Source organism: Dipodomys merriami, unplaced genomic scaffold (assembly GCF_024711535.1).
Source record: "Dipodomys merriami isolate MVZ:Mamm:240054 unplaced genomic scaffold, mDipMer1.0.p SCAF_26, whole genome shotgun sequence".
NCBI lineage: Eukaryota > Metazoa > Chordata > Mammalia > Rodentia > Heteromyidae > Dipodomys > Dipodomys merriami.
In genome coordinates, this window is record NW_027204048.1 from 20,336,990 (window position 1) to 20,355,613 (window position 18,624).

Consider the following 18,624-nt stretch of genomic DNA (forward strand, 5'->3'; position numbering starts at 1 on the left):
CTGTCCACGGGGGGCCTGCGCACGGGGGGCCTGTCCACGGGGGGCCTGTCCACGGGGGGCCTGTCCACGGAAGGCCTGCGCACGGGGGGCCTGTCCACGGAGGGCCTGTCCATGGGGGGCCTGCGCACGGGGGGCCTGTCCACGGGGGGCCTGCGCACGGGGGGCCTGTCCACGGGGGGCCTGTCCACGGAGGGCCTGCGCACGGGGGGCCTGCGCACGGGGGGCCTGCGCACGGGGGGCCTGCGCACGGAGGGCCTACACACGGAGGGCCTGTCCACGGAGGGCCTGTCCACGGAGGGCCTGCGCACGGGGGGCCTGTCCACGGGGGGCCTGCGCACGGAGGGCCTGCGCACGGGGGGCCTGTCCACGGGGGGCCTGCGCACGGGGGGCCTGTCCACGGGGGGCCTGCACACGGGGGGCCTGCGCACGGGGGGCCTGCGCACGGGGGGCCTGCGCACGGGGGGCCTACACACGGAGGGGCTACGCACGGAAGGCCTGTCCACGGGGGGCCTGTCCACGGGGGGCCTGCGCACGGAGGGCCTGTGCACGGGGGGCCTGCACACGGAGGGGCTACGCACGGAAGGCCTGTCCACGGGGGGCCTGTCCACGGGGGGCCTGCGCACGGGGGGCCTGCGCACGGGGGGCCTACACACGGAGGGGCTACGCACGGAAGGCCTGTCCACGGGGGGCCTGTCCACGGGGGGCCTGCGCACGGGGGGCCTGCGCACGGAGGGCCTGCGCACGGGGGGCCTGCGCACGGGGGGCCTGTCCACGGAGGGCCTGTCCACTCATGCGGAGAGCCTGAGGCGCACTCTCCCTGGCTCCCAAGCCGGTGCCCCAACGCAGACAGACAGACAGACAGACAGACAGGCAGACAGACAGACAGGCACACAGACAGACAGGCAGACAGACAGACAGCCTGCCTTCTGGTGTCCCCACTCCAGCCTCTGCCCAGACCTCTGATCCCAGGCTGGTCTGAGGTTAATGGGCAACGGCAGCCCCCTCAGGGAGACAACCCTGTACCCCCACCCCCTCCCCGGGTGCCTCCTCCCCCTTCCCCCATGCCCCACCTCCCATCACGCCCCCTGCCCTGGCCCCACCCCCTATCACCCCCCACCCATCCCCTGCCCTGGCCCCGCCCTCCCTATGCCCCCCTGCTCTGGTCCCGCCCTCTCCATCACCCGCTGTGTGGCCCCGCCCTCCCCTGCCCCCTGCTCTGGCCCCACCCCCTATCACCACCCCTGTCCCCTGCCCTGGCCCCGCCCTCCCCATGCCCCCCATGGCCCCGCCCTCTCAATCACTCCCCCTGCACTGGCCCCGCCCTCTCCATCACGCCCCTGCCCTGGCCCCGCCCTCCCCATACCCCCCCCCCGCGTGGCCCCGCCCTCTACATCACCCCCTGCCCTGGCCCCGCCCTCTTCATCACGTGGCCCCGCCCTCCCCATGCCCCCCCGTGGCCCCGCCCACTCCATTACGCCCCCCCCCCGTGGCCCCGCCCTCTCCATCACCCCCTGCGTGGCCCCGCCCTCTCCATCACCCCCTGCGTGGCCCCGCCCTCTCCATCACCCCCTGCGTGGCCCCGCCCTCTCCATCACCCCCTGCGTGGCCCCGCCCTCTCCATCACCCCCTGCGTGGCCCCGCCCTCTCCATCACCCCCTGCGTGGCCCCGCCCTCTCCATCACCCCCTGCGTGGCCCCGCCCTCCCCTCGCCCCCCCCAGCCCCGCCCGGCTTCCCGCGACTTGGTCCACCCGGGGCCGCGTTCACACGGACGACGCCGCCGGCCATCGCCGCGGGGCTCCGCGGGACTCCCGCGCCGCCCCAGGCCGGCTTGTCTCTTTAAGAAGACGCGGGACGCTCATTAGTCCGCGTTCCCGGCGGCGCGGGGAGGGGGCCCGGGAGCCGACCCGCGCACCGGCCCCGCCCCGCCGCTTCTTCTTTCTTTTCCGCCTCCGTCCCCACTAACACCTCGTTGTGGAGATGCAGCCAGGGCAGCCGCCGCCGCCGCCACCGCCGCTCCTCCGGGCCCCACGTTACTTTGATTGACAGCTGAACAAATGTTTCCCCGGTTCGAACGCTCGCGCTCGGGAACGTCAGCCGCGGCGAAGCTCCGCCTCGGGCGGGCCGGCTCCGCCCCGCCCCCGCCGACCCCGGTCCTTCCCGTTCATTGGTGGGAACCGCCCGCGACGCCCGGCCCCCACGTGGGTACCAGCGCGGAGAGCTCCGCCCTCCCGAGCTCGCCATTTGTCAGCGGTGAAATGATGGGCAGTAACACAGAACGGCGATTAATGTTCAGCCATCGCTGATTGGTTGCCGGAGACGCCTACCGCGCCAGGGGAGGGCGGGGCGCTTGGAGAGCGCCCCAGAGCGGCCGCGGGGCCCGACGGTGATTGTAGTCCATCTGGCCGGCCGTTCCAGGTCGCGGCGGCTCGGTGTGAACTACATCTCCCGGGATGCACCTCGGCGGTGGGGAGGACGGTGGTGAATATGTATCAGAATGTTAATGATCAGCGGCTGCTAAATTTGGTCAAAGAAGTCACCTACACGGAGCGTGTTGTCGGAGCGGTGGGGAGCGGGCGGCCGGCGGCGTTCTTCCCCCTCACACACTTGTGTGTGATTCGGAGCCGGTGTGCGCCGAGTTCGCGAGGAGGCCTCTCGTTCGCACGGCCCCTTCGGGTGGCGGTCTCGCTGTCGGTTTGCCGACGAGGAAACCGGAAGAGCGATGCGGACATGAGACGGGGTAGCGCGGAGCGCCCCGGGGGCTCGGGAAAGGCCGTGGCCGCGAAGTGAGAACACAGACCCCAGACCCGGTCCCCCGCGGAGCCCCCGGCGGCGCGCAGGCCGCTCCCGGCCCGAGGCGCGCGCGGCTGGCGGGGAAGGGGAGCGGCGGCCCCGCGGCGCGGCGGCGGCGGCGGCGGCGGCCCGGCGCCCGACGGACAGCGCGAAAAGTTTGCCGTGGGACGCGGCGCGCCGGCGGGGCGGCGGGCGGCGCGCGGCGCGGAGCTCGCGCGGGCTCTCCGGGTCGGACGTCGGCGGCGGGGCGGGGGGGACGCGCGCCGGACCATGCCCGCCGCGGGCCTGTGACGCCCGCGGGGGATGCGGAGCGGGCCCCGGCGCCCAGCACCCAGCCGCCGCGCGCTCCGCCGCCCGCGCCCCGCCGGGCCCGGCGGCGCCCCGGGACCCGCCCGCCCCGGACCCGGCCGGCCGCTCCGGCCGCCGCCGCCGCCGCCGCCTCCGCCGCCGCCGCGGGGCCCTCGAAGCCGATGAGCCGCGCGCTTCTGCCCGGCGCAGCCAACTAAACCGGTGTGGATGATCCGCGACCTGAGCAAGATGTACCCGCAGACCCGGCACCCGGTGAGCGCGGCGGCCGCGGCGGGGGCCGGAGCGCGCGGCGCGCGGGGCGGCCGGGTCTCGGGGCGCCGCCCGCGCCGCCGCTCCCGGCCCGGGGTGGCGGGGAGGCAGCGGAGTTGTAGCCATTTTCTTATTGTTGTCTCGGAGGCCGGGGAGCGGCGCGGGGCCGACCGCCCCGCCGACCGCCGTCCCCGCGCCGCGGCTCCCGGGGGCGGGGGTGGCGGGCGATGGAGGCGGCGCGACTCCGCGCCGGGGCGGGGAGGGCGCCCTCGGCGGCGGCGGCGGCGCGGCGCGGCGCGGCGGCGGCGGCGGCGGCTCGGGAGTGCGGGGCGCCGGCCCCTCGCGCCGCGGGTTCCCGGGCGGCGGAGCGCGCGGGCGGGCGGGCGGAGCGGGCGGACCTTCGAGGCGGGCGGCGCGGGGACGGCCCGCCGCGCCCCCTCCCCGCTGACCGCGGCCCGACGCCATGGCGCGGGTTCCCCCGACGGGCCAGTTCCGATTCCGGGTGGGGAGGGAGTGGGCGCGGCGCGCGACCCCGGGGCGCCCGCGGGGGGCCGGGCGGGCGGCGGGCGGGCAGCGGGGCTGGCACCCGCGGGGGCCGGGCGGGCCGCGGGGCTCGAACCCGCGGGGCGCCCGGGAGGGAGATGGGGGGGCGGGCGAGAGTTTCTCGATGGCTCGGGGCTGTCTCGGCGGACCCGCACCCCCCCCCCCCCCCGGCCTGCTCCCGCGGGGCCCCGCGGCGCGGGCTGATCCGTCCTGTCTGGTGTCCCAGGCGCCGCACCAGCCTGCGCAGCCGTTCAAGTTCACCATCTCCGAGTCCTGCGACCGCATCAAGGAGGAGTTCCAGTTCCTGCAGGCGCAGTACCACAGGTGCCGGGCCGGGCGGGGCCGGGGTCGGGGCCGGGGCCGGGGCCGGGGCCGGGGCTGGGCGGGGGCCGGGCCCCATCCCGCGCGCGCCGGGATCTCTGCGTCCGCCCCCCCACGCACCCCCCACGCAGGCCTCCCTCACTCCCCCCCCCCAGCAATCCGCCCCTCAGGTTCGTCTCCACCCTGTCCCCGCGCGGAAGGGCTAGGCAGGGCCTCTTGGTCTTGGTGGTCTTGATGCGGGGTGTTCGGAAAGGAAGAATTTCCCCCCCTCCCCCTTCAATCAACAACAACAACGACAATAATGATAATGACAATAGAGGGAAGCAGAACACCGGAGCTGGGGACACTGGGAAAAGGCCCAACTTCGTTGGTTTATGGTTGGGGGGGGTCGGGGTGTCCTCCCCCCCCCCCCCCCGCCCTGGGACCCCACGGTTCTCCCCTCCTCTCCCCCTGCCCGGCCAATCAGTTCCACTACTTTTTATGCTGAGGATATTGCTCTCCACCCGGGAGCCTCAGGGCGCCTTCCCGAACCTTCTGCTGCTGCTGCTGCTCCTGGAGTTTTCTTTGCTCTCTCCTGCACCCTGCATGGCTCCTGTTTCGTAAATGCAGGGCTCAGCCAGCGCTGGGCCCTGGGACGTGGGGCCGCCCTGCCCTGCTTTGAGGGACACAGGACTGCCGCGTTCCCCCTTCCCTCATCTCCCGCTCAGCAGGCCGGAGAAGCCCCTGGCCACCCTTGGGCCGCCCGGGCCCCTGGGCTGTGTCCTCCACCTGCGGTTCTTGCTCTTGCTTTAGTAAGTAGGCCCCGTGGTGCTCGGTTCTCTCACGGTCCGAATGAAGCTGACCGAAGGGTTTATTTCTTCCCAGCAAACACACGCCACCACACACAGCCTCCCGAAGCCCACGCTTGGTCCTTGTGGCGGGGACAGGTCCAGGCTCCTTGTTCTTTTCTTCTTTCACCAGTTCCAGCTCACTTTCTCCTCCCTTTTATGAACCAGGTGGTGGCTAAGGTCGTTGATTTGCTGTCCGTAGCTGATGATTTAGAGGAGGAAGTGTGTGTGTGTGTGTGTGTGTGCGCGCGTGTGTGTGTGCGTGCAGATTGGAAGGACGTGTAAGTTGAGTTCTGCACTGTACTTAGAGTATTCCCTGTCTTGAACAGTCTGAAGCTGGAATGTGAGAAACTGGCCAGTGAGAAGACGGAGATGCAGAGGCACTATGTCATGGTAAGAAAACTGTCAGAGATTCAAGGTGCCCATTAGCTGGGGATACTGGGGGAGAAAGCAAGCATGCTCAGATTGCTGGCGGCTGCAGGAAACAGCACAGGGGCCCCGGGCCAGTGCGGCTGAGGTGGTGGGAATGTGTTCATTAGCAACCTGTAATTCTAGGGTATGATAACTTGCCTTTGACAACCAGCTTTGATTTGAATTTTCAAAAAGTTCAGCTACCTAGGGTATAATTTTCTAGGCTTTGTTTTTACAGATTGGAAGGAAAAAAAATGGAAACAAAACCTCATTTATGTTTTGTTTAGTCACAAGCAAAATGTTATTGTTAGTGGTTTTCTTTGTTGTTTTATTGCTCTTGCTGCAATTTTAAGCAGGCAGTTTTTCTATATACTCAGTAAGATTTTTAACGAGTCTTATTTCTTTTAAAGAAGGGTGGGTCAGGAAAGACAAGACTCCTTTTCAATATTTTCCTCATTCTTTATGTTACTACTATGTTTTATGTTTTTATGTGTGCTTTCAATTTCCATAGTGTTAGATTGGTTTTTGCAGAGTGTTGATTTGTTCTGCCAGGATTTTTGTAATGCCAGTTACATGTTCAAAAAAAAATCAGATCTGCATTTGCAGAAGTATTATGAAGCATATTTTTATGACGTGGAGCATATTTTATGTTCAAACAACACGTCAGACTAACTCATTAATCCATTTCCTATTAAACTCTTTTGCTTTAATGTGTGGATATGAGTAGCACACTAAAAAAAGAGAAACTGAACTCGGAAGTGAAATCACCTTCCCTAATCATTCTTTCAAAGAATCAGGGTTTGTATAAGACATAGTTCCATTGTGCCTAGAGATTAAGAGTCATATGGCACTGAATTTTCATTAGACTTACTTGATTCATCTGCTTTGATGACATTTGGAAATGTTAGGAAAACTGTGTTTGAACATAATTTTTCTTAGTTTTGTGAGTTTACTCTCAGAATCTGTCTTAAGGTGGCTTCTGGCTTACTAAAGACAGTGATTGGATATCCTTTCTGATTTATTGGTGTGGCTCCTATGAGTATTTTTTGGAGGTGAGGCTTTTATGTTTCTTGTTTTCTTTTAAGCACACTTGAAATATTCTGAACAAAGTAGAGGAGATTATTTGAAAGGCATGAATTTAATTGTTTCTTTTTTTTATTAACAGTATTATGAAATGTCCTATGGGTTGAATATAGAAATGCACAAGCAGGTAAGTTTTTATTTTTTGATAGTCATTTTAAATAGCAATACTAATGAAAACAATTATGTATTTCCACTTCTGAAAATGATTGTGGCTTTCTGTGTTTTCAAAGACTAGGTATTGGAGATAAAGACATTTTTTTCATGTGTGGTTCCTGATCTTCTGATAAAAATTATCCCCATTTTAATCTTTTGAAGTGTTATTTTAAAAATGTGAATGCATCTTTAACTTGGCATACTTTAAAAAAACTATATGCTAAATTTTAAAATACAGTTTTTCTTTTGAAGCATTGCTTTATGTACTTTGGGCATTGCAAACGTGTCTTATGAAAGAGTGCTTCTTGGAAAATATTAATAAGTAAAACTGTAAATTGCATGGAGCCTTCTTTGGATTGGTGTGAAAGAATGGATAGAAGGTGATCTGGGAGGACTAGAATGAAATCTGTGGAGCTACAGAAGAAATCGATGTCAGATCCTTGTACTGGTCCCTCAAGACTACTTAGTTGGGTCTTACCAGGAGTTATAACCATTACTCCAGAATTTTACAGAATAAGTGAGCCTGGTCAAAAGAAGGGTCAGCACTGGGTCTTAAAATCTACCAATTAGTTTAGCAAAAAAGAAAAAGAAAGATAGTGATTATTTGGAAAACATTGTGAGAGCTGACTCAAACATCTTTTTTTTTTTTTTCCAAGAGATGAAATCATTTGGCTTAATTTTCATAGACAGGAAAAAACAGCACATATATTTGTTATATGTACGTGTGTGTGTGTGTGTGTGTGTGTGTGTGTGTGTTTAAATTATTGCTTGGCAATATTACTGTAGGAAGTGGTATGCTTTAAGTGATCCACCAGTGAAAGTATTTCAGGCTCAGCAACCATTAGAACAGGTGAATATATTTGTTGGCTGCTGAGAAAAAGACAAGGGCAAACGTAATGCTTTTCATGTCTTATTATTTATGTGATGTAACTTATGAGCAATGTCATTATCTTCTAAGTTTAGAATGTATGAAATGACCACATATTATTAGGCTTTTACTATTCATGGGTTCCTTTTTGAATGTAGTTATTCACCACATACTCAGAATACACCTATGTAAGTAGATTGCTAGAAGACGGCTGTTACACAATAAAGGGACTCATGTAGTAGTTGAAAACAAAGTGAGAAAAAAAATGTGACATTACTTACACTGAGGACTTTTTATTTCAGATACTACCTTACCTTCTACATTAGATTTGCCAATATTAGCCTGATACATGTGTGTGTGTATGTGTGGGCATTTAGGTATATATATATTACTAAATCATATTATTTACTAATACCTGTCTATATCCCTATTCATTAGAGTTTGGAATGCCACCTGTTAAATTCTTGTTTTGGTATTTTTGTCAGTTCTGTTTAGAATAGTAGTGTATCTTCCCTGCTTTAGGAAAATCTATTCAACTTTATGGATGGACTTTAAAAATTACTCGAGAGTTGTTGCTTGTTAATAACCCTTGTTACATAACACTTTAGGTTGGATTTTGTACATTCTTTTGTTCCCTAAAAAGGTACTAAAGACTGATTGGACTTGATGGGTAAAAATGCCTGTTTATTCTTTTTTCTGCATTTTATTTGCCCCTAACCATTTAGTTTCCAAAGTGAAATCACTTTGGAAAAACACATAGCTTATTGCATATGGCTGTATGTTTTCCCTTTTATTTTGGTGTTAGGTAGTATGTGGGATCCCTTAATTTTACACAGTTTAAACCTCTATAATTCTGTCATCCTCTTGTCCAGTTGGCCTTGAACGCCATTTATTTAAAATTGAGAAGAGTACATTTTTCCTCCCCCCCCTTGCTTTTAAATTCAATCATATCAGAAATCCCGAGGGCAGTTTATCACATTATGAAATACAGACAGCCCTGCAAACCACCTACTTATTATATTTTCTTTTTTTTCTCTCTCTCCCTTAAGCACAGAGGCATATCTGTCTTTATTTGTTTTCCTAGGCAGACAGCCTTAGTTCCTCTTAGCCTCTCTTCCAGATGCACTCGCTGGGTTCCCTTGTAATGGAAAGCAGCAATAATGCAGGGAAGTTGCCCTACGGCATAATTGGGCCTAGTTCTCGAGATCGGGTTAGGCTTATTCACTTATTAGATTTGTGTCTCTAAGGGTTCAAGAGTAGGAGTCCCAGGAGTCCTTGGAAGTACCCTAGTAATTGGTGGCCCTGATATTTGAAACCTTTGTGTATTTTTTTGGTTATCGTTTCTTTTCTTCTTGGCTGCAGTCAGCCACAGAGTATTTATTTTTAGAGAAATTTTTCATTGGAACAGAAAATGATGGTTGTGATGGAGTCATGGATTCTGGCTTAGCAGACTGATGGGAGGATGGAGTAAGCAGCAGTGACAAACCTTCTCCCTCCTCCCCTTTTGTGTGATGCTCATCAACAGTCACCCTGTGTTGATTCTGATAGAGAACTATAAAGTGAAACCTATGGGGAATTTGTCATTCTGAAATGAAAGCTAATGTAATTAGTACCAATTAAAGTACATTTAGTAAATTGGATTTAATCTTAATTAAGCCTGCATAATGTTGCCAATTTTTAACAATTATGTTTGAGAACATAATTAATTTAAATTTTGGTAACTGAGTAAATAGCATTAGTCTGATAGAATCAGTGTTTTTTTTTTTTTTTTTTAAAGGGGAACTCAGTGACATGACATAGAATTGGAACATAAAAGATGACTAAATACTGGTAATCTTTAGAAGGATTGATAGAGCTGAGCAGATGAGTCTGGGGGGCGGGGGAACCTAGGGAACATGAGAGTGAAGTTTTCCAGGCTATACTAGGAATTAATGCTTGCCCCGTTCTCAGTTCGAGTGTGAAAATGAAGATGACAAATAAGACATGGTTAGAAATGACATGTTTCATTGTGACATCTTAAAAAATGGAGTTTTTCCAGTGAAAGAGCATTGGTTTTTATTCCCTAAGGACCTCCCTAGGTGTGGGGTTTCGTTTTTTGCTTCAGATAAGGTGATGGGTTCCAGATTTGTTACTTCTTTTACTGGGTATTCTTTCTAAAGTGTGGCTTCCAGGTGGGCTAGCAGCCTAGGCAGATGGTGGTATGTGAGCAGAGTAGTTGATACCATTGCTAAATGCTGCTTGTTGAAATCCTTCACCTGAGATACTGTAATTAAGGAAATCGTCCTTCCTGGTAGAATCTGGCAGTAGTGGTTACCACTTTTAAAAAGTGATATGGATTGAGAACCATGGGTATGTGAAGCCAGCCTACAGAAACTAAATGAATGAGCGTATTACATTCTGATGGGGGAGCAGGACAGGAACTCTTGACTTCCTCATAGCTAGCTAGTATTGCGTAATTGGAAAATGTCTCTGCTGCTAAGATAATTTTTGCTTAGTATTTCCATTTTAAAAATCATTAGAGGATTCTGAAGTCCTTAACATTGAGAAACTAAAAATGAGTATTGCGTATTTATTCACAAATATATTTGTATTATGTGCATATTCATGTGTGATGGATATTTATACATGTGTTTTATTTTTAAATCAAAGTGACAAAAACTTCTGTTTCCCTCAAAGCCATGGTAATAGTATGACAAAACTGGGCCCCCACCATTTGAGTACTGCTAAAATATTAATTGAATAGAAACGAGAGGGCCTTGCCAGCTGATAGGATATCATAATCATAGCCTCTTTGGTCGATGGTAAATGATGATAAATGACATTAGGAACCTTTTAGCAAACTGTAATAACTACAAGGAGGGAAGCAGTATGGATTTGCATTATATCTGATACCCTCTAGTACCAAGTGGATTGCCAATACTGCTTGTTTAGCATTTTCTAAGGGCAATAGGATATTGATTTCTGACTTACAAGGAACAGCTCTATTTTCGCCATTGAAAAGTATTGCAGGTTGTTAAGAAGAAATTGACTTGAAGAGGCCGACTGCTGCCCATCATGGAGCAAATAAAGCAAAGCTGCCGAAGCATGGTGGAGCAGCGAGACAGGCCCTCAGCAATTTGTTGCTATTAATTTACCATGCTCGACAGCAAATCAATCGGCATCTACTTCATCTGCTGGAGAAAATGCTGTCCAGGGCAGATAAAAGGCTCGGCATAGCACAGAGAATAGACCGGATTGGCCAAAAGGAGGCTGCAGCTAGTGTGTAAATAAGTGAAATCAGGGCCGCTGTGGCCGAGGAAGCTGTTGTTAATTAGTCAACTATTTGAGAAAATAGCCTAGGATTTGGAGAATAAAAAGAGATTTATTGAGTTTGAAGTAATATATGACTGGCATGGCTTTCCAGCCTGGAGTATTCTTGACTCTGGGACACAGTAGATTTATTTGGGGACAATGTCTGCAGTGTAAGTTAATTTGTTTGAGGTTCTGATTAAACAAGATTTCCCTAAGATAACTTGTTTGGTGGGGGGTGGGGGAGTGTTTCATTAGCACTTTCTTCACATCTCGTATTACTGTATACACTTAGGTTTAGAAGAGTGCACGGAGGAAAGTATATGAGCAAAAATGTATTTTTGCGTGGAGACTGCTTTTTTCTTTTTTTTGAGAAATGGATGAGTGGATTGAATTCATGCTAATAACAAAAGGAAACGGTTGTCAAAGGTGGAGTGTCATGAATATTTTGCTGTTAGAACTTTCTTTTGCTTTATAAATAGACTTCAGGGAATTACCTGGAGGAGCTGAACATGGAGTGAATACTACTAGATTAGACAGCTCAATATGCAGCAACATGTTGATGGTTACCCATAAGTTCTAGATATACTTTGTGTGTGTGTGTGTGTGTGTGTGTGTGTGTGTGTGTGTGTGTGTGTGTGTGTTGTGGTTGGTTCTTGTGTGTTTGTTCTTTAGGTGTAAACCTGTGTTTTCTAATTTAAGATGACTCATCACCTATTAGTACTCCACAATTAATCTTAATAGAATGGAGGCTCTTGGGGGGGGTTGTTTTTCTTTTGTTTATATATTTTAGGATAGGAGGCCAATTCCTATTTAGTAAACATAGTACATATATGTAGATTTTAAATGATCTTTTTTCGCCAAAACTGTCAAGAGAATTTGGCACTGGGGCAGTAAATGTTAGATGGCAGCTCCTAAAACTGTCTTGTTACCTTTCGTACCTGGTCTGGAGCCTTAACCCATTTCAGTCCAGTACATGCTAGAAGAAATGCTCTCTGAATATTATGCATTTCTCCTTTCTCCCTTCTCCCCTGTTAGATTTTGAGGCATGATGGGAGAATGAATATCTGTACAGTTTTAAACCTAACTCAGTGATTATTGAGTGGCATTAGAATTTTCTTCCAATGGAAGTGAACATTTATTATATATATCTGGCATATGCTTGCCACAGATCTGGGCATAATGCCAACATTCTTTCCTTTAATTCTCACAATGATCCTAAGAAAGGGATTATGTCCAATCAAAAGGTGATTAAACAGGGTCAGATCTGCACAAGTTGATATAGCTAATGGGTGATACATTCCGGCTTTAGCTGTATTTACCTGGGAGAATGCTCTCTTGAGAGGTGGATCTGGTATGGGTTGGAGATTCAGGCCCCAGCTTGTTCCTGGAATGGAGAAGCCGTGGGCAACAACAAGATAGTTTTTGGTTTTGAGCTTGGGGCTTATACTTAGTACCGTTGAGTCTGAGTGTAAAGGTTTCCCTCCAGCTACTCTGGTCAAGGGTCCAGGGTCCAGGGCCTGGGCCATCTATGCAGGCTGCTTTCAGCAAGAGGGTAGGGGTAGCTTTCACTTGTTCTCCTACACGGGTAGGGAGAATTGCTTGCTTATCAAATGGGAATTTATTTCATTCCTAGGCAACCTGTCCCTCATTTGTTTACAGACTTGTGCTTCTACTTAACTTTTATCTTTTCCTTGTGGCTTCTAAGACTGTCTAAAGACAAGGGGCTGTTTGTTAATCATCATCTTGTGGGTTTCTCTAGAGGGAAGTTGGGAGGGGAAAATATGATGTCTTGTGGCCTCTTTGTAGTTTAGAAAGAGGTTCTTAGATGCAGGAAATCACACAGAACTCAAACTTTTAAATGAAGGCAGATGTTTTGCTTTTACTGTTAAAAAAGGATTTCTTTGTAGCGTTCAGACAAAGGGACACTTCTCAGGAGCCTGGGTCTCTGTTACATTTGTTTATTTTTACTCATCATTTTGACTGGCAAAGTACCTAGGTGGTATCATTCTGAGCTGAGTTGAACTGACTAGATGAGAATGAGCTGTGTCTCCAGGTGCATTGCCACTTCAGTGACAATGATAGGATGGACCTTCATCCTTCACATTTTTTTCATTCACTCTCTATGCCCTAGAATTTTACTTGTTTTTCTTTTGTAGAATAAGTAAAGGAAAACATTTGGGAATTAAATGTTAAACTGAGCATCTAGAAGTTATTTGTTTCTTTCAAGGAGACAGTTTTTATGGCATTTGCTGTTACGTAGTCTGGCATGTGACTTCTTGTTAGTAACTGCATATTTAATGGCTATCTAGAGAGTAAAGGAGTTGGGATTTCCAGAAGGTACTTCCCTTGATCTCTTCCCACACCCTCTTTTGAAAAAGACTGCCTCACCCCAGCATTTGTTGCAGATTCAGTAGTCTTGTACAGGCTACATTGTAATTTTTCCAAGCTGATCTGCTGGAAGGAGGCAAGAAGCAGCGCATTAGGCACAGGCAACTAAGTATTTACACTGATAATGAGTCTGCAGGGCTTGAGACTTGCTCAGAGTAAGTACACTGCAAGCAGTTTATGAAATGATTCGTCTAAGGGGGGAAAGCCTCAGAAGTTTAGTCAAAGTGAAAGTTAGAGCTGTTTTGACTTTGCTTTAGTAACAGCTGTCAGTGGTAGTTGTTTTCTGTCTGTAAAGAGGGATTTAGCTGGCATCACCACAGATCTATATACCTTCTCTGTTTTCATTGGAATTGACCCAGCAGCGAAGCCAAGCTCTTGCTATTTCTATACCACTGAGCCAAAAGGTATCCTCAGAGAGCTGGTGTGTGACCTGTATTCCATCCAGGGAGACACATGGGCACAGTATGGATAGTTTTCTAGCTGGTTTATCAAAGCACTGGGGTTATTCTCTAAGAAACCCTTTGGGTATTGTATCCTCTGTTGAGTGGATATCTAGCCATCCTTTTTTAGTTTTTTTTTTTTTTTTTTTGTTCTCTCAGCCACCTCAAGATTTGTACCTTAGGAAAGGAGTGTCTGTGCTTTATGGAATGAAAGGATAATTTCTCTCTTTGTGTGGTACCAGACTTCATCCCCAACTTGAGCTGGCATTGGCACGTTTGGAATCTGCGGGGTTGAGGTTGCTTACAGCAACCTACATGTGTGAGACTGGGGATGAATGGTGGCTATTGGCTCTCTGATTGCTTCGCACATTTCTCATTTCACTTGATTGTAGTTAGAATTAATTGCTTTTTTCCTTTTTTAAAGACTGTTTCCTTATGTTCTTCCTCAGGCTTACCTCTAACTTGTGATCTTCCAGTCTCTGTCTCCTACATGCTGGAATTATAAGAATATACAAGTCTCCTGACATCATTCATCATTGCTATTTTCAAGCTATGTATGCTGCGTCTTTTGGTGACATACAGAATTTGGAAATGCGAAGAGCTATATATAGGGAGACTAGTGGTAGTAGAAATTAGAAGCACTCGTACCTATCCAACACCCTTTCTTTGCAGAGAGCTTAAAGCATTTTGTATGTTCTTCTTAATCTTCTGATGTTCTTGTAAAGCAGGTAGCAAGCTTGGATCTGTGTATTTATTTAAATAGCTTCTGTCATTGGAGTACCCGACAGTTTGCCAAGCCGTGTCATTCCACCCGTCTCCTTTAGCAGATGACACTGAGGCTTAAGGGCTTAGAGAGGAGCCCAGTGCCACTGTCGGGGAGGATCTGCACTTGGGTGGGGATACCAGAGTTCAGGCAGGTCAGGAATTGAACCCTAGGTCACATAATGGGAGTCATTGGCAGAAGCGGAAATAGATTTCTTGACTTAACTTCCAGAAGTCTCTTTCCAAACAGGGGGAAAAAATGTGCTTGTTTCTGTGATGTTCTTGGGTTTCTACAACATGACGATCATGGGAATTCTGATGGCTGTCCAAGAGGGTTGCAGTGTCATTTCTAGTGAGAGATGTGATCTCTGTGCTTGTGTTTGAAGTACAGCTCCCCTCTCCATCTCTCCCTCTACCATCTAGTGCTAGGGCTATGCCTACAAGGAGTCTGGGATCAAGAAATGGAAACATAAAGCCAAGATCCATTTTTACTAAAGTGTTTAGTAAAACTGGCTGCTTGTACATTTCTGAACTCTATACTGTGCAGACACACTAACTAGCTAGACAGTAGTTTATTGCCTGTCACCCCTCTCCAGTACCTTGAGAACAGGCCTTCCATTCTCCCTGTTTTACTGTTCTATACCTGATACTGAGAACTGTCCGTGTCACAACACAGGTGTTGGTATTCATAAATAATTCAGTGGAAGAAAATGCTTGCATTCAGATAGAGCCTGCCAAGAATCTGTGATTTAGTATTTTTTAAAGTATATTTAAGAGTTGTAGGAATAGACAGCCAGTGCTGGGCCTTTACGTGGACTTAGGACTGTGTTACTACTAGAGTTTGTGGGGAAATGACATGTGGAAAAGGAAGTAAAAGCAGTTGAACTTGGGGTGAAATGTGTGTGTGTGTGTGTGTGTGTATGTATGTGTACATACATATGTATCTGTAAGTATACATACATACATAAGTATGTATACTTTCTTAAAGATGAAACCATAAATCTTATCTAAATGTATCTGATTAGTAGGTCTGTGTATGTAGTTTTGGGTGAGTGTGGGGACACTATGCTGTTGTGTGTCTAGCTAACTATTCATCAACTCCTTAAGAACACAAGCTTTGAACAAAGTGGTTTTCAGTTGTGGAGATGGCATCAGGTAGTTGAAAGAGTAATAATTGTAATAGCAAGCAATTTTAGAGAGCTTATTGTGAAGGGAGTGTTGTGCTTATTTTCACAGTTACCTTATGAAATGACAGAGTTGCTATTCTTTGTATTTCACATGGGAAGAGTCTGAGTTACAGAGAGCGTTAGAATTTACTGTAGACCAGCCATGTTTTACCATGCTGGGGGGAGAACCCAAGGCTTCTGGCTTGCTGGAAAGGCACTCTTCCACTGAGCTGTTATCCACGCCCCCCCCCCCCCCCAGTCCAGGTTCCTTTTAAACTTTCAGATTTTTAAATCCATAATTACTTCTTGGAGCTATAAGTAAAAATGGTATGTTGCTGTAGTACTTTGTATTTTGTATTTTACATGGTACCCCACCATCCACTTTTTTTACTTAGCACTCTGTATGTTATAAGCCATCCTTATCCCATAGGTGAGTAAAATAAGAAAGAAATATCGCATGATGAAATTGTACAGTTCCTTAGAAGATTGTTTGGAATTCACCAATTTTCATAGGCCCAACATACAGGCTAAAGGATGTTTCATGCAGAACTAGTAACAGTTAGGATAAAATGTAAATATATGTGTATACGGTAAGTATCAGTGCACCTTTACGTGAACAGTTTCTGTACTTTTTATTTAACATATATCATGGCTTTTAAAATGTCATGAATTTTAATGTTAATGTAATTTTTCTTCCAAAGATAATGCATGCAAAGGTGGTATACAGTAGTTTATTACCTGCTGTGTAATTAGTTGCTGGGATTGGTGAACCTTTTGGAGTGTATGGTAGAATTAAGGTTTACCCCATGACACTGAGAAACACTGCATGTCTATACACTGTGGCTTCCAGTGAGCTTGACATAAACAAGTCCTCAGTGCTTTCTTGCTTTGTCTCATCAGGAATCCTTTCATTTAGGGAAGGTTTGGACTTTACAGCTTGATTCATAATGAGCTAATGATAAACAAGTGACTTAGTGCTAAATAAAAGAATGTGAGAATGTTTAATCTTGGCCTTATGAATCACGAACTTAGTAGAAACCAGATTTCTTCACTGAGTATAAACTCTAAAAAGGAAGAATGTATGTTATTCACTGTTGTGCATCTAGCATCTAAAATAATGTCTGGAACACAGGAGAGAACATGAATGTGTGCATGGTGAAGCAGCTGAAGGAATGATTTAATTTTTACAGTTTTGTTAGATGCTCTGCCGTATTCCACATGGTGAGCCACAGCCTCTTCTCTTCTTTGTTTCTGAGTTTTCAGGAAAAACTCAGCTTTGTGATTAGCAAAAGGGAGTCCTTGGACAATCAGATTGGGGATACCCAGTTCTGTCACATGTCCTTGAACTGGTAATTGGTGTTTTTGAAATGTAGGATTGGATCATTAGCTGATGATATATGTTTCTAAGGCATGCTTAAAACTCTACATCAGATTTAAAAATGACCATTATTAGTGAAAGGTCCACCCTCAATTTTGTTTGACACTGGAGACTTAACCATTTCAGAAGTTAAGATTGAAGCTAGTGCTACAAAAGAAATAAGGTTGTTTTGTTCAAGGTAATGTAGAAGAGGAAATACAGGGCTTTTGTTGTGTTTTGTTTGAGCACTGTTAGGCTATTGTAGACAGCTATGATATTCCTGATATTGCCAGTATTTCATAACCTTCAACCATCTGCTGTTTTTTTTTTTATTTCTTGTAGTTAAAAGAACCTATTAATGACTTCATATAGATATAGTTTTTCCCTATGTACATCTTAGCTGAATGTTACACTTATCGAGCACCTACTGGGTATCAGGTGATGCACTAAATGCTTCAGGTGTATTAATTTGTTAAGTTAATTTGTAACTTTGAGGAATGGATCTCGTTATTCTCTCGGTGCACCTCACAAAGGTTAGAGGGAAAGCAGGAAGTTTGTGCAGGGTTGTAGTGTTGGTGATTCAAGCCTGTACAGTTTGACTTCAGAGTTCAGGTTCCTGAACCATAATCAATACGTACATCTAAAGTGACTATTTTCATATGGTAAGTTTTGGCTTGTTGTCGTGTCTAATAGGCCCAATAATAACAGACCTCTAGATATTTTTGTACTTCTGACTGTGAGATTTCTAAAACAGGCACATTATGTTTTTAGCCACGTGGGAGTGTCCAGAGCACTGAAAACCTTGCGGGGGCCTCCAGGGACTGTGGGCTGGGAGTTCTTGACCAGGTTAAAGGGGCCACGTAGGCCTTGAACTTACAGGTGCTGTTTTATGGCCTTTTTGTGAGGGGACAGAATTCATAGCCCTTACTGACCCAGAGAGGATACTGTAATTCAAACAGGAGTTGAGCTGTTGTGCTAGAGCAGTAGTGTCAAGCATGGACATTTTCTTTCCCCAGAGGTGACATATGTCTGGTGGTATTCAGTGTTCGCAGTTGTCACAATCTGGAGGTGCCACTGGTCTTTGTTGGGTTGGTTGGATGTGCTGAACATCCACAGGATTTCCCTTCAGAGGAAGAGTAGTCTAATCCAAGATTTCACCGAGGCTGAGCAACTCTGCTCCAAAGAGAGAAAAGTATTGTTAATTCTACTGTGTTTTTATGGTCAGGAGTTGTGGTTTTGGGTGATTCCTACCTCTCAGTACACATAGGCCAAGAATCAGCCTTATGTGACAGAGTCAGTTTGAAAGCATTTTTTAAACCCTACTCGTCTGCTCAACTTCTCCCTTTTCCATGATGATAGGTAGAATGGAGTTGGTCAAAGGTACATCAGATTCCAAAATGGGGTTATTACATGGCCTCTTTTGTAATCCTGTGTTTCTTGAAGAAAGAAATGTGCTAAACCCTCCAGGGAAAAGAGACTGTTTACTCTTCAACTTCTTACTAGATGATTGATTTCTACTGAAAATATCCAGATGGTTGTTAGGCTGCTATTCTGCAAGGCAGAATGCTTTACGTTGCACGTATTGGACTGGCAGAAGTTCCCTTACATGAGACCCCTGGAAGACACTGCCAGTCCTCAGCTCTTGTTTAAGGACCAATTTCTGAG

The 18,624-nt window shown here is 48.6% G+C and overlaps 1 protein-coding gene across 9 annotated transcripts in view; it reads left to right on the forward strand.

The window, feature by feature from the left end:
- Positions 1-3,213: 3,213 nt before the first annotated feature.
- The window catches only part of LOC138837023 (transducin-like enhancer protein 4), a 142,352-nt gene continuing 126,941 nt past the window's right edge, over positions 3,214-18,624 (forward strand). For 3 of the 9 annotated variants that reach the window (XM_070035797.1, XM_070035798.1, XM_070035804.1), the window contains exons 1-4: positions 3,215-3,352; positions 4,119-4,216; positions 5,370-5,433; positions 6,617-6,661. In XM_070035797.1, coding sequence (XP_069891898.1) covers positions 3,308-3,352; positions 4,119-4,216; positions 5,370-5,433; positions 6,617-6,661 — 252 coding nt within the window. In that variant the 5' untranslated portion in view covers positions 3,215-3,307. Of the gene's footprint in view, positions 3,353-3,770; positions 3,852-4,118; positions 4,217-5,369; positions 5,434-6,616; positions 6,662-18,624 lie in introns of those variants that run through there. The other 6 variants (XM_070035800.1, XM_070035805.1, XM_070035803.1 and 3 more) reach the window with 3 other exon arrangements.